At 41.6% G+C, this 23,828-nt stretch overlaps 1 protein-coding gene across 4 annotated transcripts in view; it reads right to left on the reverse strand.

Annotated features, from left to right (window-relative positions):
* Positions 1-4,396: 4,396 nt before the first annotated feature.
* Positions 4,397-23,828, reverse strand: part of sik3 (SIK family kinase 3) — a 349,943-nt gene continuing 330,511 nt past the window's right edge. For all 4 annotated transcript variants that reach the window (XM_085967854.1, XM_085967856.1, XM_085967853.1 and 1 more), the window contains 5 exons: positions 20,792-21,708; positions 14,512-14,657; positions 13,313-13,442; positions 8,896-9,097; positions 4,397-6,001 (listed from right to left, as the gene is read on the reverse strand). In XM_085967854.1, coding sequence (XP_085823980.1) covers positions 8,907-9,097; positions 13,313-13,442; positions 14,512-14,657; positions 20,792-21,708 — 1,384 coding nt within the window. In that variant the 3' untranslated portion in view covers positions 4,397-6,001; positions 8,896-8,906. The remainder of the gene's footprint in view (positions 6,002-8,895; positions 9,098-13,312; positions 13,443-14,511; positions 14,658-20,791; positions 21,709-23,828) is intronic.

Below are 23,828 nucleotides of genomic sequence, written 5' to 3' on the forward strand. Positions count from 1 at the left end.
TGTGGAGCTGGCAGCTCCCGCCTCCTTTTCAGTTGCGGGTTTCTCGACCGTGCAGCAGCAGTCAATTTTACATCAGGATCCCAATTGCACCGTGGTGCCCAATTTAAACATGTTAATGAGGTGGCCCGCCTCTCCACGGCGAGACACTCGGACACCCCAATATCCACCACCGTAAAAAAGGCAGCTGGACATTGGACGTTTTGTTGGGGACGCCTTCCCCATATTTAAGTCTTTAACCCCCCTCCCCCCAATACTCTCCTGCCCATCGTGGAAGGGGGGCGGTTTAATATAGAGCCCATAGCTTCTGTCTACCATGTTTTTTCTCCTCTCCCACACACATCAAATATGATATTTAAAGCAATATAAGGATGGCAATCTTGATGCACATTTCCTTTTAGAGAAAAAGTTTTAGTATGTGAAATGCCATTTTATACCTCTTTTACTGGATAACGAGAATGTTGGATTATACGTAAATATAATACCTAAGTTAACATTTGGAGAACTCACTGCCACCAAATTAGCACAGATGTACCCAAGCCTTAGGCCTTTGGGGAACAGAAAGAAATGAGCGGGTAGATTTAACACCAGAATCTTTTACATCTTGGGGAAAAAAACTAGCCCTACTCTCGTCCGCTTCCACCCTTCTGTAATTAACACACATCCTGCATAGCTAATTAACACACATCCTGCATAGCTAATTTCCCCCGTTTCTTGTGCATTGGACGTTGCCTATCTTGAAAAATCTTAAGAAGGGACAGAACATGACATAATGCACTGAGCAAGCACAATGTATATTTGTATGATAACGAGTGCCTTCATGAGCTGACAGCAACGCAAATGCCAGATTCATGTGAATTCTGACAATTGGCAGTTCTGATTAGAATCACTTCCACACAATTCATCTGAAGGTACAGAAGGGAAAATACATGAGGATTCAAGAGAGTGTTCATGAAGATTCTTACATAATCCGCTAGAGATCGCAAACACTGTGCAGTGCGGCATTTTTTTTTTTTTAAAGTAGGGGAGAAACAGCAGTGTGAAGTGGTCGGACACAGGATTCTGACTGATTCCACTCACACCTCAGCAATGATCTCAGTCATGTCATTAGGGGGGAAGTGCTGACCAGAGAGGTCACTTTTCCAGAGGGTGGATGGGGCAAACCAGCACAAAAATCTGGCTGCAGCGCAACACTAGCAGGGTCCAGGGAACATGGTATATTCATTTTAACTTTCCCTGCCCTCTCCTATTTGGTCTATAATGGAAAGTAATAACCATTGACTCAAGGTTGTGGTACAGGACAACAACCCAAACGTTGCAAGGTCAAATCCCACCATGGCAAATTGTGCAACTGGACTCAATAAATCTGGTAATTTGTGGGCTAGCACCAGACAAACTGACCAACTGGTTCACTAATGTCCTCAAGGGAAGTGAACCAGTCTATCATCCCTACCTGGTCTGGCCTACACATGACTCTAGTCCATTCTAAAACTCTTAATTGCCTCTGAAGTGGTCTAGCAAGCCACTCAGTGTTACAAACAATTGCTCACAGTCATTCAAGATGGTGGCTCACCTCAACTTTCCCAGAGCAACAAAAGGAGGACAACAAATGTAGCCTTGCTAGTGTCACCCACATCCCAAGAACAAGTAATTTTAAAAAGACAGCAGTATTAATGGGCAAGTCCCCTCCTGTCTTTGTCATTTTCCTCAAGATTGTCAAGTTGTCTATTTACATTATGTATGGGTCTTGTACACCATGTAATGTTATTGTCTGATGACTTGTTTTTGTGCACTTAAAACATCGCTTTATTGAATCAGCAGTAATTGTCAAATATGATATTTTAGTTCACTTTGTTGGCTTTCATTAAGTTACTATTTCAACTTCTGTTGCCATTAAATATTATTGGGTCTGCTATAGTTAATTTAATGTCTTTTCCACTCCTTGTTTTTTTTAAACACCATAAATAAATAAAAATGAGAAAGACTGGCACTTATATAATGCCTTACCATGTCTCTCAAACATCTGAATGTGCTTTACACACAATTAATTTGACGGCACTGATCTGAGTATTTTCAAATTAGTGTTCATTTTATCAAAGATATTCAATGGAACACTTTCCTATTTTGCATCAAAATAAAGTAATAATCATTTCTAGACATGTTATGGAGCAAGCAAGCTGCAATGCTAGACTCCATCTGCTATTGAAGACTACAATGACTTTACTTCTACTGCTCGTTAATGTGCCAAGGACACAGCAAGCCTCGTGTATTACAATCCTCCAAGAGCTTAAAGTCTTCCACAATAGTTAAACTTGAGGATCAATTTCCAGACTGCTTGATCCAACCTGCTGAATTGTGGGAGAGTTTTGAGAAGCACAGCAACTTGGGAATGGAAAACAAGTCCAGTAATAGTTTATGATAGTCCTTGGGGAACATCTTTGGCAAGTAGCCAAACAGCAGTAGTCTTTCAATGACAAGAGCGGATAGTGGTAGTTGGATAGCTAATGGTGGATATGGCTGAATTTGTGCCATTTTATGCTTTTAAAACATTCAAGTTCAATCATGTAAAAAGCATCCATTTTAGCTTGAGTAACATTCCTAAAATGTCAGGCCTGTGATTCTAATTCTGTATGCAGCATGGTTCCTAGTTAAGAGTTTCCAGACTGGATTTGCAGCTAAATAGATGTGTCTGGGTTTGATATTCAACCATATGTAACAATTAGCACAGATATGAATGATGACCTGAAATAAAGTTGCTGAATCAGCAAAACAAACCACTTACAATGAGTGGACTGAATGGTGTTAAGGATGGAATACATGTCTGTTCATCCTAAGGTTGTGGTTAAGGCACATTGTTGGAACAGAGTACTGTAAATGCTACTCAATTCACAGTCCACATTATTTCTGACCCAGTCTAATTTAAGTCAACCATGAGCCTTAAATATGGAAAACTCTTAGGTTCCACTATTGATATCCCTCACTGTAATGAACTGCGTGTTTTAATTTAAATATAACAATGTTATACTTTAAACAAAATTCAAACTTTGGAAATTCAGAAACGTGTTGGGATAAGTTCCCATTTGTTAAAAAAATGACTTCTCAATAGTTAAATGTTGATTTTTAAGTACAATACTTTCAGTACAAAAAGACTTTCATTTGGCTCAATAATTAATATAAGACATGCACAGTTCTGGATATTTCATAGTGGATGCACAGGCTTTAACGGCTGCCAGTACTCAATCTCCACATTCCCTGTACATATCTACTGGATTCCGAGCTCACAACACCTCCCTTGTACCAGCTTGCTCACTCCTAATAGGTGCTGCCCGCTTTCTTGCTGTTCTCTGAAATTTGCCCAGTCTAATCCGGCAATGGCACAATGAGATTTTTTTTTGCTTAGAGTTAGGGTGCATTACCATCTTGGAACTCCACAATACAATAAGGAGCCGGGATGAGGAAGGCTGGAGACCAATATATTAGAGACTGCACTAATGTTGAAGTGTTTTGGAACTTTGAGGACACTGTACAAATTCAAGTCCTTTCTTTCTTGATCCAAGACTCTCCAATAGGCACCGATTATAAAATGCAGTAGCAACAAGTCTCTTAAAATGTCACAAAGCATTAACCGTTTAGATACATTTTAACCATCACTGCAACACTTTTACTCAACAATGTCGATCAATATAACTGGATATTGCACATGTTCCAAATTAAAGCGCTAGTTTCTCAGAGCACCAACTCCTAATGTTAAGATTTAGACCATGTATCAAATGTGCACATCATCCCCACAACACATTTCAACAGGCCAACTAAAGGTACAATTACAGGAAACTTTCTGGTATCCGGCACTGACGGGACCGAGCTGGTGCCGTTAGATCAAAACTGCCGTATAATCCAGCCCTAATGTTAAAACATACAGAGCTTTTCAGGTCCGTGTGAATCAACAAACCCTGTTGCTTAGCAACAGCTTCAAAACAGTCGGCTGCAGCTGCAAGCGTCTCTAGCTGAAGCTGTTGCTTAGCTACAGACCTTGCAGAGCCTGACTGGGGAAAAAAAAGCAACGAGAAGTAAAAAAACTTATAGAAAACGGCTCCTGAATTTGCCGGTAGATAGAGCTTTCCGGACTTTTAACCTCCGGTTAAACGAAAGTTTCCTGTATTGTGTTAAGGTGCGATGCAAATGCACCTGAAACATCACCAATCCATTATTATGCCTCCTGCCTTCCTCGTCCAACAAACCCATTGGTGTCAGACACCCAGGAAGAATCAACAGCCTGCCTGCTTTACGCCTGAGCCTTATGAAATACCGTGGAGGTAATGTACTGCAAAACCAAAAAAAGAGAGAAGGGAACGTAGGGAAAAGTGCTTACAATTAAGCTAAATAAGTGACATTTATCAGATCAAATCACATAGGTTTTATTTGTCATGATCCCACTTTCCAACTAAATTACTAGTTGCAAGTGACCCACACAATGTACTAGATCACTGAACCTTTTGTCCAACATAAACAAGGAAAAATACTTTCAACATTTCCGAAACAGAAATAGCAAAGTATATTAATATACATTCAACATATACTGCGTATTGATTACTACAATACAAAGCAACATTAAAAATGTGTTACAGATGAGAGATGGCACTGCATTTCAGCTCCGATTTTGTTTTTCCTTAGGTTGGCAGTTCGCTCTCCCACAAATACAGTGTCATGTAAACAAAGAAAAGATACGTACAATAAAAGCTTTCAGTGTTTTCTTGGTACCTTCCCGTTAAACAGCTGAATATCAAGTTTTTGACTTTTTTTCATCAAATAAATGTAACAAAAAATGTACAAATGATAGAAGTTGGACAGATATGTAGTTTAGAAGCAGATAAAATGGGTGATATTTTTTAATTTTCCATCAGGTCTAAAAATTCTCTGTCCCAAGCTACTTTTTTTTGTTTTTTTTTAAAAAACCATGATTACTAAAATCACAGTTGAACACTGCTTGACTGGCTTAGCTGTAGTCTTTCTTTCCGTTCGTGCAAATTCCTTTCGAAGTTCTGCCTCTTCCACTTTTTGAAGCAGCTAAATCTTTCAACTTAAATTTCTGTTTCTGATCAGTTTTAGAGTTCAGAAAGAAGCCCAAAACCTGGTCTTTTGGGCAGGTTCTGGGTGTTTTAATATATATATATATATATTAAAAAAAAATGACATGACATAGAAACATAATACGCACTGTGAAATTTCAAAGGGTTAACATTAACAAGTTTCACCTGGCACAAGGAAACAAGTCACAATTACAATGCCATAAAAAGGGAAAAATACTTTAACAAAGGTGCAAGTTACAATTCAAATATAACAAAATCATCTATTTTGACAATTTCTTTTTAACACGCGGTTCATTTAATTGATATCTTAAGATAACATAACAGGTTCTACATGGATGGGAGCTAAAAACCATAAAATCTAACTTGCTTTTTAAAAAAAATGGCCGTACGCTTTTTTTTGGTAAATGACGCAGAAATTAACATGAGAAAGAAAGCACAATGACAAACACAGGGGGGAAAAAAACTTAGGAAAACAAAGCATATTGCACCACTGTTAGGCAAAAGTCGAAAATGGAGGAGTACCAGAGGGACAGCAAGCAGTCTTATTGCTCACAGAGTAAATTAGGCCTCGGGGCGCATGCTGCACTGCTCAGTTACTCTCCCTGGATAAAGTGACATCACAGGGCTCGGTGGGTTTTTGTTTCGGCAGGGTAAGGTCAGGGGGAGAGGGCTTGACGCATGAGGATGTCTGGGAGCCATGGCCGTTTTGCTTTTTCTCTTTTTGTAATTTTGAAAACTTCAGTCTTCTCTTCTCCACATGACTGGTACTGACAGACGTGGCAAGTAGCACAACCACTCCACTGACAGCGAACGAGCCACGATATTGTGCTGGAAAGAAATACAATGAAGTTTTGGCGTGATGCTGCTAGATACTGTTGGCAAAATGGACCTTTCACCTCAAAGCTGAACACATTCATCTGCAGAAGAACAAAAAAAAAAAGAACTGGTGGTTAGCTGCGAAGAACTGAACAATATTTCAATTTGCTAACTGTAATCTGTGTCCGAGCTCCCTTGATAGCTCAGTGAGTAGCTGGAACCTACAGAGCAGTAAGGTCCCTGGTTCAATCTCATATCTATGTAAAGTTAGCTGGGCCCTAAGCTAAGCAGCATTGGGTTGGTAAGCGGGAAAAGAGAAAATCAGTCAGGGCTTTTGCTCTCATCATTGCCCGCTAACCATGCTTATGTGTGGCTATGAGGGCAGGATTAGGATAGGGCTTGGCGGTGATGGAAAATAGCTTGCCAACAAGACTTGCATGTAAATAATGGCCAAGTAGACCAAGTATTGGAGAGTAAGCTGCATGTGTGCCAACAAGGAGCCAATGACTTCAAAAGAGGCGAGGAATGGAGAAGAATTGTATTTTAAAGCTCTAAACCTATAATATTCTCCTCAGAACTCAATAGAAGTTCTATCTATAAACAGATTTTTAAACATTTATTTATTCTCAGAATGTGGGCGCCACGGGCAAGGCCGGCATTTATTGTCCATTCCGAGTTCCCCTGAGAAGATGGTGGTGGACCTTCTTCTATATACCAGTTGGGTACAATTGAGCAGCTTGCCAGGCTACTTCTCAGGGCAGTTATGAGTCAACCACGTTGGTGTGGGACTGGAGTCACATATAGGCCAGATCGAGTCAGGGTTGCTTGGTTTCTCTCCCTAAAGGATATTAGTGAACTAATTGGGTAAGTGGCACTTCAGTTTCACCCATCATTTATTACACAGAACCATCTGGTGTAATGATTAGAACTTATAAAAATAAAGAAACTACAGGTGCTGGAAATCCGAAATAAAAACAGACAATGCACAGAGCAGGTGAGTCAGTAACTGAAAATAGAATCAATTAATTAGTGTTTTGTGCGCAGAGCAATGTTCCTTCTAAGCTGCGCGCGTGCGTGGCCGCGCAGTAATCTGCAAGGCCCTGCACAGGCCGCTCACAAGCTTTGCCATTTGAAATACCGCACATGTGCAGAAATTTAAAGGGACCGCACATTGAAATAAACAGGCCACGCACAACAAAGACAATTTAGAGGAAATACAGGTGTAGACCCTTCGTCAGAACTAACCAATCTTAGATATATAAATGCAAGCTGTTCTCGCTTTTCAGAAGTTGACAGACCTTGCTGTGCATTTTGATACCGTGAATCCAGAATATCAAGGTTAGTTGGGCCAATTGGGCAACAGGACAGAATTTTAAATTATGGAAAAGCGAAACAGATCTTAGAAAAAAAAATATTTATTCAAAGGATGATAAATGTCTAGGAATAATCAACTGGATAAGGCCATGAGGACAAAGGCATTAATGGAGTTCCAAAATAGGCTGGGTTAGTTAGGGAATTAGCGGGCCAATCTTCAGGGGGCTAAATGGGTTTTTTCACCCTTGACTTAAAAAAAAAAAGTTCTTAATTCAGCTATAATCACTACTAATGAATGGAAATACATGTAGCATGAGGGACCCAACGAGAGGGTAAATATAATTTATTAATAGGACAAAAAAATTATATTTTAAAAAGCACAATATATTAGTTCAGCTATATTCTGAAGCCTACAGTTACATTAAAAACAGATGAGGTCTATGATTTTTTCAAAATCTGAATAAAGCAAACACTATTATTTTGCAATTTGCAGAAGCCTCTGCAGGAAAGACCATGCTGAACATAATCAATATCCATACTGCAGCTTACATCTCGGGAACTGGTCAATTACCTCCAGCAAACTCACAAGGCAAGAAATGTTCCATATATTAAAATATTTCAACACCACTATTTAATACAGCTTTTATTACCTAAATTATTTACTAAAATTAAAAAATATATTTAAGTTCAACCTAGGCAAAGTAATTTCTTAATTATGTCTAGTTTCCACTGATTTATGATATGTGACTTCTTATTGCATTTTCCCAAGCATATTCCTAACTGGTAATTTTTATATATACATATACACCAAACACAATATAATTTCTGTAAATTTAACTCCTAATTTTGTACATTTCTTTTGCACATACAATGCCTGTGTATTTTTTCTCTCAATTTTTCTTTCTATCCTGAAGGCACTGTCTCAAGTTGGCATACTGTTTCAGTAGCGCTCTGCTACTTCACACAAGTGGCCTTTCTTCATACGCGAGTCTAGACAGTGAGTGGCAGCAGGCTATTTGGACCGTGAAAGGCATCAAACCTAAGCTTAAATTGTCCCCAACTGACATACACATATCCAAACTTTCCAGTAAGGGGCACAGGACAGCAATCAGAAGTTGATTTTGTTTCACATCGCTAGGTTTTTCACATTCACAAGGTCAACTACAGCACCCCTTTTGCTGTCCCGCCCCAGTTCACCCTAACATGGCAGAGACCTGGGGTTAAACCTGGGACCTTTCTGGTATTAATGGCTTAGTGTCACATTGGACAGTGAAGTTACCCACTGAGCCTCAGGGAAGCACTGATCTCTTGTTTTTATATAACTGCGGGTCTTATCGGAAAACATCTAGAATAAACACTGTAGTTTTATTGCTACAAAATATTATGGTTGATATTTTGCTCTACTATATGACGACTCTATTTCCCATTATTGTGGTAACTGAAGTGTTCCTATTTGTAATCTATATTTGCATTTAGACAAAATGCCTTCTGAACTAGTTTTGTAGGAATAACTTTATTTTACAAGTAACGCTGTTTTCTTCACATATTTACTTTGATGATAAAAAGGTCACTGTAACCTATGAGAAACATCAACAAAATTATATCCTTATACAATAAAGCTACTGAAACTATAGACAAGCCAAACACACACATTACCCTCAGAATAGCAGTGTTATCTCACCTCAGTATCCACTACACTCCAGCTTGCTCCATTCCAAAGGCCAAATCAGGGTGTTTGTAGGTGAGTAGTTTGTTGTCAAATGGTGGATTCAGTTCTTTCAGGATGTCAGTGATGCATTTGGTGGAGTAGCAGGAACTGTTTGAATGCGGTGAACCCTCTCCTGGGTTTGGATCAGCAGAACTCTGTGAACTTCCATCGCACTCTGAAAATGGCAAAGAATCAACAAGAAGGTTATTTTTAAAATGTTTAAACTCAAACTTTTATGCTGTAGTGTTTCACATAGACCAGTGGCATCTACAGCGAGGGCTGCCGGTCATATTTGCATGGAATTCCTGAATTCTTACCAGTGTTTTGGTGATCACATTTCCCAATTCCAGATGTTCATAATTAGATCCACTAGTTTATGAGCGATTGACTAAGTCAAATCCTGTTTTTATTATGTGGAATTGCAGGATTTTAATCAGTGTTTCGAGGTTTAAATTCCTCAGATCCGCCCATGTTCCATGAAAACCACAAGCCCAGTAGCCTTACCAAATGTCTATTCTGAAGCTCCATCAAAAAATAAATTTTTATTCTGATTTAAAAAGTACTGCTTCTTTGGGCTGGATTTTCCTTAAGCTGTCGGGAAGGAGGCGGGACTACAACTTTCGAGTTTTAGTCCCGCCTCCATCAACGTCCGGCCAATCGGCGCGATTTTCCCTTGATTGACCTTGTTGAGCCCGCCCAGCGGGCTCAGCAGGCCAATTAAGGGCCACGCGGCAACCGGTGATGTCACAGACTGAAATTTCATCTGTCAAGAGTTTTTGACAGATGAAATATCAGTGTTTCACAGCTGTCTGAAGCTGTCAAACACTGACAGTCTGACTTCTAACCCGAGTCCTTCTACGCAGACTCAGTTAGAACTGTCACCGGCACTGAAAGCTGAAGGCTGTCACTTTTGACAGATCGCAGCTGTTCAGCTTTCAGTTCCAGCTGAATGATGGACTCCCGACGCCTATAGGAAGAAAGGCTGTTAAGGTAAGTACAGGTAAGTAAAACTTCTTTACACACTTTAGACACACCAAACACACTTACCTTTGCACTCATACACCCATCACTCACCTGAACACCGACATCGCGACCCCTCCAAGTCCTTCAACCCGACGGCCCGCCTGCTCTAACCTGGCGTGGTTTGGAGCCGTCGGGAATCCCATACGAAACCCCTCAAAATAGGGGTTAGGCTAAAAACTGCCTGTTAACAGGCAGTTAATTGGCACTAATCCCTTCCCGCCTCGGGTCGGCGGGTCCCAGTGCGGGGCGGGTACCCGCCTCCCTTGAAACTTACGTGGAGGCGAGTTTTGGGCGGGATGGTCTCGGGACCCCTGAATTCGGGATTTTTGCCCCCCCCCGCCCGCCTGAAAGCCCGCCTCACGGCACACTGAAAATCTGGCCCTTTGTGTTTCAATTGATGTTGTTCCTTTTCTGCTGTTCAACAGATCATACACCTCCTGTTGCAGAGGATGAGCAGGCAACTTGCAACCAACTCTAGCCAATAGCAGTGATGTACAGGAAACTTTGTGCTATCTGGCACCCACGGGACCGAGCTGCTGCAGTTGCCTCAAAACTGCCGTACTCTCCAGAGTTAATGTTGAGAGATAAGGAGATTCTTATCTCCGTATTTGACAACAAACACTGTTGCTTAGCAACAGCTTCTAAACACTCGGGTGTGGCCCTAAAGCTCTGTAGCTGAAGCTGTTGCTATAGCTACAGACCTTGCACAGCTTGACTGTTCAAACAAAGCAAAAAAAACAAACAAAAAGAATAAAAAACGGCTGCTGATTTTTGCCGGTGGCTCCAGATTGCCAGATAGCTCACCTCCGGATAGCACAAAGTTTCCTGTAATAGCTCCTACAAGGCATGAAAGTGTGGATCAGTCACACCTATTCTTCTAATTATACCTCCCTTCTGGTAGCGAGACATCTCCCTACAGCACTTCAGGCAAGATCTGGAACTCAAGGTCAAATCTATATCTTGCCACTCATGGGCACCGTGCTATCTCCTTGCCTCAGTACGAGCTATGGAAAATTCAGTCGGGGCTGTTCGTAACCAGCCATCTCTAGCAATCTGCATGTACGTTACTAAAGTTGTTCTTTCAAATTTCATCAGACAATCTCAAAATCACGTTGAATTCTTTGCCTGCCTTGGATGCATATTGCTTACTGGCTTTAGAAATAACTCGCAAAGCAAAAAATAGTTGTCTTTTTCACACTAGTGATTAAAAATAATTCAATGGGTGTTTGGTTCATTGCTACTTTTCCATTTTACTATCGACCACGAATCTCACACCCTTTTAAATTATTTTTATTGTTACCATTCTGTGCTAACAGTTTAATAAAAGCAATATATAATACAGAAAGGTAAGAATTCCAGTTTATCTCATAATATTGCTAATACAAAAGCAAAATACTGCAGATGCTGGAAATCTGAAATAAAAACAGAAAATGTTAGAAATACTCAGCGGGTCAGGCAGCATCTGTGGAGAGAGAAACCGAGTTAACGTTTCAGGTCGGTGACGAATCGACCTGAAACATTAACTCTGTTTTTTTTCTCTTCACTGATGCTATCTGACCTGCTGAGTATTACCAGTATTTTCTGTTTTTATTTCATAATATTACTAGTTACTTGATAAATGTAACCTGAAACATTACCACCCAGGTAAGATGATACACAGTAGGAAACACTGGAACACAGTTTGCTTCACAAGTAAGTTAATCAAGGTTTCATTTACTTATTTAGTTTTAATGAGATGTATTACAAGCAATGAAAGTTCAATACTCCCCATCGTGTCATGTAGCTTGAGCAATCTCTCTCTCTCACTCTTTCTTCGTGTCAGCCATGGTTCAGTGGGTAGCACTCTCGCTTCTGAGGCAGAAAGTTGTGGGTTCAAGTTCCACTCCAGAGACTTGAGCGCAAAAATCTAGGCTGACACTCCACTGCACTGACGGAAATGCCGTCTTTCGGATGAGACATTAAACCAAGGCCCCGTCTGCTCTCGCAGGTGGACGTAAAAGATCCTGTGGCGCTATTTTGAAGAACAGCAGGGGAGTTCTCCCCGGTGTCCTGGGGCCAATATTTATCCCTCGCTCAACATCACAAAAACAGATTATCTGGTCATTATCACATTGCTGTTTGTCGGAGCTTGCTGTGCGCAAATTGGCTGCCGCGTTTCCTACATTACAACAGAGTAGAGTTTCTAAATTTGCCGATGACACCAAACTTGGGGGTGTGGCAAACAGTGATGATGATATCAATCGACTGCAACAGGACATAGAAAGGTTAGCAGAATGGGCAGACAAGTGACAGATGGAATTTAATACAGAGAAGTGTGAGGTGATGCACTTTGGCAGAAGGAACAGGGAGAGGGAATATACACTTAATGGCACAGTTTTAAAGAGTGTGCAGGGACAGATGGACCTGGGAGTTAATGTGCATAGGTCCCTGAAGGTGGCAGGACATATTGAGAGAGTGGTTAACAAAGCATACGGGATCTTGGGCTTCATAAATAGAGGTGGACGTAAAAGACCCTGTGGCACTATTTTGAAGAGCAACAGGGGAGTTATCCCCGGGGTCCTAGCCAATACTTATCCCTCGCTCAACATCACAAAAAAGATAATTGCTGGCTGTGGGAGCTTGCTGTGCACAATTTGGCTGCCGCATTTCCTACATTACAAGTGACTACACCTCAAAAGAACTTCTTTGGCTATAAAGTGCTTTGGGATATCCTGAGGTCGTAAAAGGCACTATATAAATGCAAGTCTTTCTTTTTTCTAGGCATGATTGTCATCATGAAAATTCCTTAGTGGGAATGAAATATTACTCGTGAAAGTCCCACACTACGACCTTGGCAAATGAGTTAGTGTGAACCTAATTCCAGGACGTTATACATTTAAAAAATAAAACATCTCATTAATTAAACCCAATTTTACCTAGATTATTTTATTCAACCAAATCCTAACCACCCAGCTCACAAATTAAAGAGCAGTCAATAAGTGGGGAGTGAATCGACACAAAATCCTTTATGTAACCCACGGAGATGAATGATGTCAATGGAGTTTGTTACATACAAGACCATTTTCTAGAAATCATTCCTGAATAGTGAATACAGTTTGTGTGCCATGTAGTACGTAACTAACGTCATCACTACAAAAATATCAAGTTCTCTGCAAAAGCAGTGTGTATAGAGTATCGCACCTTCCCCACTGCATTTACCACAAAGACAATTTAAGTAATTATTAATGCACATATATGATTTTGAAGCAAAAAAAAAGTTTGAGTTGGTGCAGCCTATATGCAGAGGTGGGTTATATGCCTATCAATATGTTAAGTATTTAATTTGCATTTAATGTATTACGGATTAGCACACTCAAGAAGTTCTCACCTTTATTCTCTCTGGTCTGTAGCTGTTGGCTCCCTGTGAGTGATGACTGGCTAAGGACAACATCTGACATACGGGCAGAGCTCAGCACCTTTCCAGCTAATAAACTCATCCCTGAAGGTTCTGCCTGATCCTGTAAAAGAAAAGAAAAGCAAAGTTAAATCTGACAATAAATGTAGACTGGGGCTGTAAAGTTAAGGAATAAGCAGCACCATCAGTACTTTATCCCTTCAAAAAAACTATAAAGATTGTCCTCTTTTTAAAACGGAGAATGTTGATGACATCACAGGGAGAACTGGCTTGGGAACCTTCTTTGCCCCAGATGAAAGCTTAGCAATTTCTCCAGCTCAGTTCCCTGATCATCGCCACTGACCATTTAACCAAAGCACAAAAAAGACACAAAAGAATGTTCATCTTAATTTTTCACACATTAAATTTTTTCCAAAGGGATGATTGATGCTGCAACTGGCTATTTAGTTAGATATTTAATTTGCTGCAACAACCTCTTACAATGTTAGACACACACAGAGAGACAGAGACATCTCAGAGCAACTTCATAGGACAGAGGGAGAAAACAGTGGACACCGGAGGCAGAATGTAAGGGTTGGGGGTGAAGACACAGTTGAAGAGTAGGGTTTTAGAGAAGGCTTATGATTGGAACGTCCATATTTATAAATCAGAGGATGTCTTCAATTCTTTTAACCCTATTTTTGCTGATTCCCCAGTCACAAATGTACACTTAAGTCACCAGCAACTACTTTTGAGTTTTGCTGGGCCGAGGCGATAAAGGATTCTGCCTAACAACAGAAAATGCTGGAAAAACTCAGCAGGCCAGGCAACATCCGTGGAGAGAGAAACAGTCAACGTTTCAGGTCGAAACCCTTCGTCAGGATGTTGCCTGGCCTGCTGAGTTTTTCCAGCATTTTCTGTTGTGATTTCGGATTTCCAGCATCCGCAGTATTTTGCTATCGTAAAAGGATTCTGCATAACTGAAAACCCCATTGTTTCTGTTTAATACTCACTAAATATTCTGCCTTTTTGTTTAATAATCTTAAATATTAAAAGCACAGAAAATGGAACGAATTCATCTTGAAACAAAATGTCATATTGTTCAGACTTTTTGCATTGCACTGTAAAGCAGAGGTAATAATCAAACATTTAACAGTTAATGATGCAAGATAATAAAAATGGCTTGTACATACATAAGCATCGTCACTTGTCTGGATGGTGTGATGCCGTTGGAGGGTTCTAGTTGGCTGCCTCGTTGTGTAACCAACTCCATTGTGATCATTTACCTCCATTGGTTGCATAGGAGCTCTTCCATCCATTCGATCCCCTGCCATGGACTCTGAAATAAGAAGGCTTTTATGTAGTTCCAGTGCTTTTTTGTTGGTTAGCGCAGAACTGAGCTTTAAGTATTTCTGTTGCTTGTCTGTTTTTAATCACTTAGGATACATTCAATGCAGCTTTCCTCATTTTTTGACTACAGATCATGATTTACTTATCATTAATAACTTGCTGTCTAAAAGGGAGGACATGGCAGGAGCTTGTTCCGTGAAGGCATTACATGGAAGTTCTTGAGCCATGCTGTATGTAAAGCTTTACATTTCAGTTCTTTGATGGAGGAGGGTGTAAGAGATTGAGATGATATACTGTAATTACAAAGGAAAATGAGAGGCCGAAGAATTCCAAGTTGCAGAGAGAAAAGAAAAGAGGAGTAAGAGGCAGAGAGATTTGTATGTGGAGGATGAGCTACATTCAAAGCATAAGAAAAACCATACAAAAAGGTAGGTCATACAACGTTATTACTCAGTAGAATGTGCTTTTGCCTTGCTAGATTTGATCAACTAGTGAGAGCCTCCTATTTTCCTAATATAGTATACAAGTGCTGACACATCATACGTTATGACTTTACCAGTTGCATTGGTTTCTATTCATCATGTGTCTGTTCAGAGTGTCAACTCCCTTTCTCTACCCACCTTCTCCTCTGCCACTCATATCTTTATATACATAGGCCCCGATTTTAATTCCAGGTGGATTCCCCACTCAGGCCTGAGTTAAAATTACAGTCAGGTCTCAATGATGTCATCAGGCTGCAACATGCATATATAAAGAAGGACCTTGTTGACTCCGGGTGTGTGTCCTTGCTGCCTGCTCAGGAGAGCAGGTTAAAATTGCAGATGTTGCAATCATGGCGGCTTTCAGACAGGAAAGAGCCGGGGCGATTTTAACTCCCTATCCGCCATGTTTCTGCTGAGCGAGTAAGGTTAAAATCGACCCATAATAGCTTCCAATAGCTGATCAGCGTTTTCTTTTCTGTTGTTCCCAATAGCTGATCAGTGTGCTCTTTGCCCAAGTGGAACCTTAATTATTCACCAATTTCAATTATGTTAGAAGCAGAGATGTCCCCACCATTATGGGAATTAATCAAGGTTTTATTCTAAGAATCACACAGCACAGTGACAGACAGAGGCATATATGATAAATGTGATAGAGCAGTCTCTTCCCACAGCTTATTGAGTCAAGTGCAATCAACAGTAGTTAGCAGCTGTTTAAATGCCAGGCCTCATTTTTACCTGGGCAAAGCTGGAAGTGAAGTCTAAGACTGCACTCACAGCGAGTTCCTGTACATGGAATAGCAAAACTAAATGAGATACTAAGTTCAGATTGGACAGGGAACAAAGCTCTTCTGGAAGCTAACAAAAGAAAATTTGTCCTCCTAAAATGTCCTTCCCAAGGACAAAAGTGATCTCACCACAGTGCTGTGTGATATCAGTAATAAGTATTTCTGGTATGTAATCTCCCAGATCCAATGGCACTAACTGCATTAACAGTCATCTCTCTGTGATTGTGAATAAAGAAAAAAGTAATTCTATTGTTTTCCTTTTTCTACAAAGCAACTTTTGTGCCATTAAGATGATTTTCATATTTTTCAACGCAATCTTTAATGTACAGATTACACACTAACACTGATGTCTAAGATTATCATAAACTCAGATTCCTACTGGTCTTTCAAACCGTCTGAGTGCAGCTTTGAAATGTTTCACTGTCTGTAACACTTCAAGGGAACACTGTCATTTGATTGTCTGCACTTCTGAAATCCATGGGAACTCTGTCAGGTCAGAAGCATGTTGCAGTGGTAGCATTCCCGCCTCTGCAGGGTTCGAAACCTCACTCCAGACAGTCCCGGCGAGCGGAGTCGGAGCTCCGGCTCTGAATTCTGGGTTGACATCCAGCGGGAAACTCGCGTCCAGAGAGTGTGGGTGTGCCTCCCGTCATTGTATGGGTTGTGGGAGCTCATAAAACCCTCTCGCCGTATAGGACCAACCACCCTATCGGCTGGTATAAAGATGGTTACGGCCACGGAAGGAGCGTTAACATGGCCAGACAGACTGTTAATCAGCCTGAGAATCCTTCCACTACTTCACACTGTTCCCCAAAGGGAAGAGCGAGAAGACACGAGAAGAAGAAGAAGACGCATGTTTGAGCTGGTCTAGTAACACAATGGCAAAGATCATTACTTCACAATCTACTGTTTGCAGGTTAGGATTCCCAGACCAACCTGCTGCTGTCGCAACACTGGCTCTCCTACAATGAACAGCCTGATAAGAGTGCTGCCTCCGAGAAGAAGCAAACCGGAATTTGCCCACCTTGTTCCACTGCAGAGAGGAATTCTTCCTGTTGGCCAATTACAGAATGACACTGGCAGCAGTTATGAAGAAATCTGAAACCTTGACTATCATGGAGGTGAACAAAAATTAGTGGAAATGTTTTTAAAAAGGGTCGTCATCTCAAATAAAAGAGCAAGTCATGTCAGAACTCAGCAACTTTACAGAATATAGGCAGGGGAGGAGAATTATAGTTCTTTTAATATTTATTGCCAGATGGCACAGGTGCAAGACAGACAGATTGTAGAATGTTTCAGTGTATGTTGCTAAGCAGAAGTTAAGGAATAGGGGAATGTGGAGAGGAAGTCATTTCAGGGTACTCATTCAACATGTCTGGTAGCCAATTACACAGGGTTACTGGCAGAGGCCTGAGAGCATGTTATCTGCTTTTCTAGGAGGTGGTGTACAGGGTAGAGAGAGGATCTAAAATTGGGGAGAAATAAGAAAAGGGGATGAAAAACAACAGAAATTGAAAACTTTTTTTAAAAAGTGATAATTCTTTCTTCCTTCTCCTGTAAAGCTTTGTAAGAATAAAGGAGGGATTAGTACATGAACAAAGGTTCTACCTTAGTTGGTCTTCAAATCTAATTTCAGATAATAATCAGTAAATCATCAAAACTTTATTTTCAGATTTCCAATCTATTTCAACATCAAGGAATGCCTTGAGAGAAACTACAACTCTACTCCCATCATGATCAACTGAGCATCTCCAATTGTCTGTACCGAACAACAACTTGCATTTATATAGCAGCTTTAAAGTAGAAAAAATATCCCAAGGCACTTCACAGAGACGCAAGAAAAACAAAATGGAAACTGAGCTAACGAAGGAGACATTAGGAAGGGATGGTTTAAAGGAGGGCCTTAAAGGAGCAGAGGGAATAGAGGGGGAGGCGGAGAGGCGGAGGCGCTTAGGCAGGGAATTCCAGACGGGAAGGCACAGCCAGCAATAAATGGGGAAAAAGAGGGAAGAATGCAAAAGAAGGCATTGTCAGTGGAATGGAGATCTCTGGGCGGTGGGGGGCAGGGTGAGGGAGTGAATGGGTTTGAGCTGAAGGAGGTTACGGAGATAGGAATTCCAAAAGATAACAAGTACTTCCAAGTGGCTTCAGAGATTTCAACCGCTATTTACGTATTTAGTAACTGAATATTAATCATTTTTGCCACTATTTACAAACTCTTAAATACCAGACTTTACATTCCTCGTCTTTTAGCTTTATCTCTTCAGTAGTGATAACATCTGGTACCAGGCCGTTATCATACTTGTGTTAATTGAGGGCCCATAAGGATGACTGAGACTAGGTTAAGCTTTAACTCAAAGAGCTTACACACTGCAGGAGACTGAAGTCCCATCTTCTTTGGAGAGAAAGAGGTTATTTCACTGACAATGACGAATTACAGCAGTTCTTAAGTATGAAAGACCTACAACAATTGAAAAGTAAGTTATGAATCCTTCACACTCAGAAATTAATGCTGGGAAATCATTGTAGTTGGCGAGATATTTACTGTGTGGTTGCCTCCTTTCACATCGTGTAGTAGTGGCGAAGTATTGCTTCACATGTGAGCCAAAGAAATGTTGATCTTGTGTCCAGCAAACTTAAGAGAATGTGTTCTACTCTAACTCATTCTTTGCCTGGACCTCAATTACCTCACCATCCTCAGTCTTTGGTTCCACCTATGATCTGAAGTTTTTTTTAAAAACACATAGCTTGTCATCACACTAAATCAACCATGACTTCTGGATTTATCTGCTTTCCGATTCTTTGCAGTGTACCACACTCCTTGCACTGAACTCCGCCCCCCCTCCCCCCCCCCATTTAACCACACTGTTAACTCAATAGTCAAGAAACTAGTTTTACCCAAGACACTGCTGTCCATTCTCCCATTAATATAAAATTCAGTACAAAAGTCACACATGAAGAGTGCAACTTGTACAATGATCTCAACAATCTTTTGCAACTTGACTTTTAGATTGATGTGCTTAAATTGTTAATGGGACACAGGTCAGGTAATTTCTAATTTCTTTACTGTACAGTTTTGATTCCTATCACACTGATTACACAGAGTTTTAATCAAACTAGAGGACAATGGAAACCCGGAGTGGTGACAGGCCAGTAATCAGATCAGGAGGTCAGGGGGCATTCACAATCGCAAAACTCAGCTGGTTTATCACTGTCGCCTGAATCCCAAGACCAGATTGTAGTTTTCTAATTATCCCTTGTACCTTCTTATTTATAACATATACGCATTTAATTTTACTTAAATAACTGTATTTTAAATAAATGTATTTTTGTGCTGGCAAATGCCAAATCTCAGTCCTGATGTACGGTGAGCTGTGCATATTAAAAACTTTGTAGCTGTCACTCAGAGGTTACTGAGAAATAGTCTCCAGCTAATTACTGTAAACCTCAATGCTTGGTATATATACACACATCATATAAAATTGCTTAAGCAACAAATGTAGATCTACTTTATTATTATTATAGTAGCTTGACACAATTGTGTGCCATGATTTACAATTAGCAGTCCTAACCTACAGACTCATTGGGTGGAATTTTAAACCCCACTTGACGGAAACCAGCAGGGTGGCAATTACAATGGTGACTTACCCGCTGACCTGTCATCTCGATCCAGTCGACTACAATTTTAAATGGCAGGTGGCAAAGACACTTGCCTGAAGCCAGCGGGGTCCTCGTTTAAATATACAGATTGGGCCCCGGTGACTTCATCGGGGCCCGACTGCAATCTTAAACCCAGGACTGCGTGGGAAAGCCCTTGTAGTTTTCGCGCCAAGCCCAACCTGGTGGAAAGTGGATCCAAGGTCAAAAAGGTGAGCTTTTAACAAAATGTTTTGGGTTTCCTTCTGGGCCAGGAGGAGTAGGAGTGCTCGCCTAGGCCTCGCAAGGAAACCTGAGGCATCCCCTACCCCGACTCCGATCCCCTCAGGACTCCCCTGAATAATTACCCGAGTGTCGGGGATCATTCTGTCAGGTCCCCGGCTCCTGTTGCCGGGATTCCTCCTCCCGCCCGCTGGCCAGGTAGTGATTTCTGCCAGAGGGCGGGAGTCCGACCTCCTTTATGGGAATGAGAGCTGCGAGCTAATTCCCTACGGCCTCACGTGGCACCAGCATGCCAACTTGCCATGTGCCCAGACACCCCCCCCCCCCCTCAAAGCACCGATCCCGCTCATCGGGTAAAACCACCCCTATTATTTACAGATGGTGAGCAAATGTACTCATCACTGAAAGCTGAGTTCATCACTGTATTGATTTTTTACAATGAACAGAGGAAAGTGCCTGTTGCTTTAAGGTAAAATCATGTCAGGATTCATGCTGTAGCTGATGGAACAGATAGGTATCATCCAAAAAACCCTACTTTTAAAATGTTTCAATGAGTGACTGAGTGTGATTTTGGGCAACAAGCATTTATTCCACAGCAGACCGTACCAGCATCATTTAACTTGTGACAGCAGGAAGTGCCTAATATCCCATGTGAAGTCTGAAAAATACTCAGCCCAACTTGTGATAAATCTATATATACACACGTATATATTGCATAATTAGCATATTAACAAGTCTATAACTGGAATAAATCCATAATGGACTCAGCTTATGCGCAAGTCTGGCAATGGAAGCCCCACATGAAAATTCTGCTAGCTCACCATGAATTTTATGAATGGTGCAAAGGGATGTACAATCCGACAAGCCGAGCCTTTGGTTTCTCCAAATGTCTATGCAACAAGATTTTAGAAGTTGGAAGTCTACTACCTAGAGTAAGACTATCTAATACACGGCTGAGCACAAATGTCTTCTCTTACCTCTGCTTGGCACTTTGCTTCTGGCAAAGCCAGGGACTGGCTGATGACTGTAAGGCTGTGCCGCACCCATCTCGTGCACATGATTCATATTTGCTAGTAGTGTCTCTGCATCCCCACATCTAATAGCATTAAGCAGTGCTGGATTCTCTTGACAGCCTTTGGTGGATGTGTCAGTGCAGTCTGTATTGTCCTGATACCCCTCCCTGTTCCCCTCACTCGCACAGTCCTCTTCCATACTTTCCGAATGCATCAATGGGGGGTGGTGTACAAAACTGTGCCCTTGGGAGGAAGAAGGGGGTTGTGGAATATGCTCTTGGCCTCTGACCTGTAGTAGACGATGGTGCTGATGATACGTTTCTGTACTTTGATAAGGCATATTTAACGCTTGGCGCTCTGATAAAGTCTGTTGCTGCCCACATAGGTTGGCAGTCATGTTCCCAGCATCCCCCACCCCTTGGTTCATGTGCCGCAGCAAGTCATATTCTTGCTGCTGCTGCTGCTGCTGTTGCTGCCGCTGGTGACGTTTTAAGAAATGTGCCATCTCGATAGGAGGCAAGCGCAGGTCCTGTTGTCCTGTCAAAGAGTGCCTGGGTGACAGTAGTCCCTGGATCATGTGGCCATACTGCTGCGAAACTTGCTGGTGTCTTGTGTAGTCAGATGGCGTGGGAGAAAGCAATGCCTGATGTAGTGACGAAGCTGTGAAATCCTGCTGCTGCTGCTCGTGCTGAAGGAGGGCTTTACCAGCTATGTTCTGGTTATAGTTTGAAAGCGGGTCCATCTGTGCAATTTTCATGGCTTGGGAAAATGCTGCTGCTGGGTTGAAGTCGTTAGTTAAAACTCGATACTGCTCCTGGAAAAGGTGAGGGTGCAAGTGCGTCTGATCGTAGCTCAAAGGAGAGAATCGACTGATAGGTCGACTGAAAACAAATAGAAATCAGTGTAAGACAGTTAAGAGCATGATGAATCAACCGGAGAGTCACGTATAGGCCACACCAGGTAGGAGTGTCAGCTTCCGTTCAGGACATTAGTGAACTAGTTGGGTTTTTATTACAATCTGTCAGCTTTCATGGTCCACAAATTACCATATTTATAGAATTCAATTCCAGAGCTTGCTAGCTGGTATTTGAACGCATGACATCTGCGTTGTTAGTTCAAGACCATAATCACTTAATTTCCATACACGTCTCAGACCTGAATACAGATGGAGTGAAATAACATCGGTATTCTCCTTAGAGGTATGATCACATATATAGGGCTAGAAATTGCGGTCGGTGGCTTACCTCCAGGGTACGTCTCTGACCCGCGAAACAATTACGAAAGTACCTGCTGGTGGCCAGGTTGCGAAAAGTTGCGGTATCTGGCCTCGAAGCGGAGAGCAGCGTAATGGCCCACGGATCCCAGGGACGCAGGCGGTTTGGAAGCGTACCTGGAATCATGTGGGTCTGGTCCTCCAATCAATAAGCAGAATTCCATTTCAAACATTTACGAAGGGAATCCCCTAATGATATGCAATGGAATCCCCAAATAATTATACAATGTACAGAATTGGAATTTTATTCATAATTACCTTCATTCCACCAACCTCACTAAAAATCTAATTTTTTGATAATTTTATACACCATTAAAAGTGTAATCTGGGCCAATATTTGCATAAACTCATTTAATACAGTGTATGTGCATAATTTAGGATATGAAAATGTTTAATTAAAACCGTAGATATCCCCTTACGCTGATACAAACAGGCCCTGCGCCTGCTTACATCAACTGTAAGACTTCCGTGTGGAATTGCTGGCCAGTCGCTGGGCAAATAGCCCAACCCTGCGCCAGCAATTGCTTTTTCGGGGCTCCCACGGATGGCCTGTCAACATGTACGCCATCATACACACCGCAATTTCAGGACCAGTGTGTCAAACCTACAACTTTGGAGTTGGCATTAGTTGTTCTTTCACATACTTAGATTGTTACTTTATGCTTAGTTAAATCATTCAAGACTCAGAACTATAATGACACATTTAGGGATTGTGATGGGACTTCTTGAGCAATGCTTCAACTTCGAATGTATTCTTTTCTCACTATTATTTTTGGTTCGAACTGTCCAATGCTCGATTTCCCAGGGTGTCAGATCGGCGGGGTGTTCCGACTGTGGGGAAAGGAAGCAGGTTTGCTTGGGGGAGCTGGAGGAAGCACTCCTGCTCCTCTTGGCCCACAAGCAGTGCTGGAATGGCACTTCCCTCTTCCACGCAGCAGTTCTCACCTCCCTTTAGCTGCCGGGCAATGTTCCCTTTAATACTTTCTTGGGGTGCGCAGGCCATTATGTGCATGCGTGGTTTTTCCTATTTAAAAGCCGGTGAGCCAGCTGCGTGGGAACCGCAGAGCGTAAAGGGAACATTGCTGCCGGGTTTCCCGAGGCCCTGTTAAACTGTGAGGCACTCAGCCTCATTACAGGAAACTTTCTGGTATCTGGCACGGACGGGACCGAGCTGGTGCTGGTCTATCAACATTGCCGGAGAATCGAGCGCTATAATTAAAACATACGGAGCTTCTGAGCTCCGTATCTAGCAACAAACCCTGTTGCTTAGCAACAGCTTCAAAACAATCAGCACAGCTTGCAAGCGTCTCTGTAGCTTAGCAACAGCTTCAATTAGACGCTTGCACAGCCAGAAATTAGTAAAAAAAAGTAACTAAAAGTAAAAAAAAGTTATCTGAACCGACTCCTGAATTTTGCTGGTTAACCGACATTTCCGGTTATTTAGTGGCCGGTTAATCGAAAGTTTCCTGTAACATATTTATATGACCAACCCGCCTCCTGAGAGCGGGTTGGTTGCCCGATCCCACCCCGTCTCCGTTATTACCGGAAGTGGGCGGGTTCAAGGCGGCTTGGGTTTGGATTTAGATTTAAAAAAATTTTACATCCCACCCGACCCAAAACAATCCGTTTTTGGTGGTTAAAATTCCTCCCAAGTTTTCTGAACCAGCATGCCACCATTTACAAAGCATGAAGAAATCCTCGAGCATCCTAAAAGATACTAATTTGATG

Source organism: Somniosus microcephalus, chromosome 26 (assembly GCF_052327205.1).
Source record: "Somniosus microcephalus isolate GS21.2 chromosome 26, FLI_Smic_1.0, whole genome shotgun sequence".
NCBI lineage: Eukaryota > Metazoa > Chordata > Chondrichthyes > Squaliformes > Somniosidae > Somniosus > Somniosus microcephalus.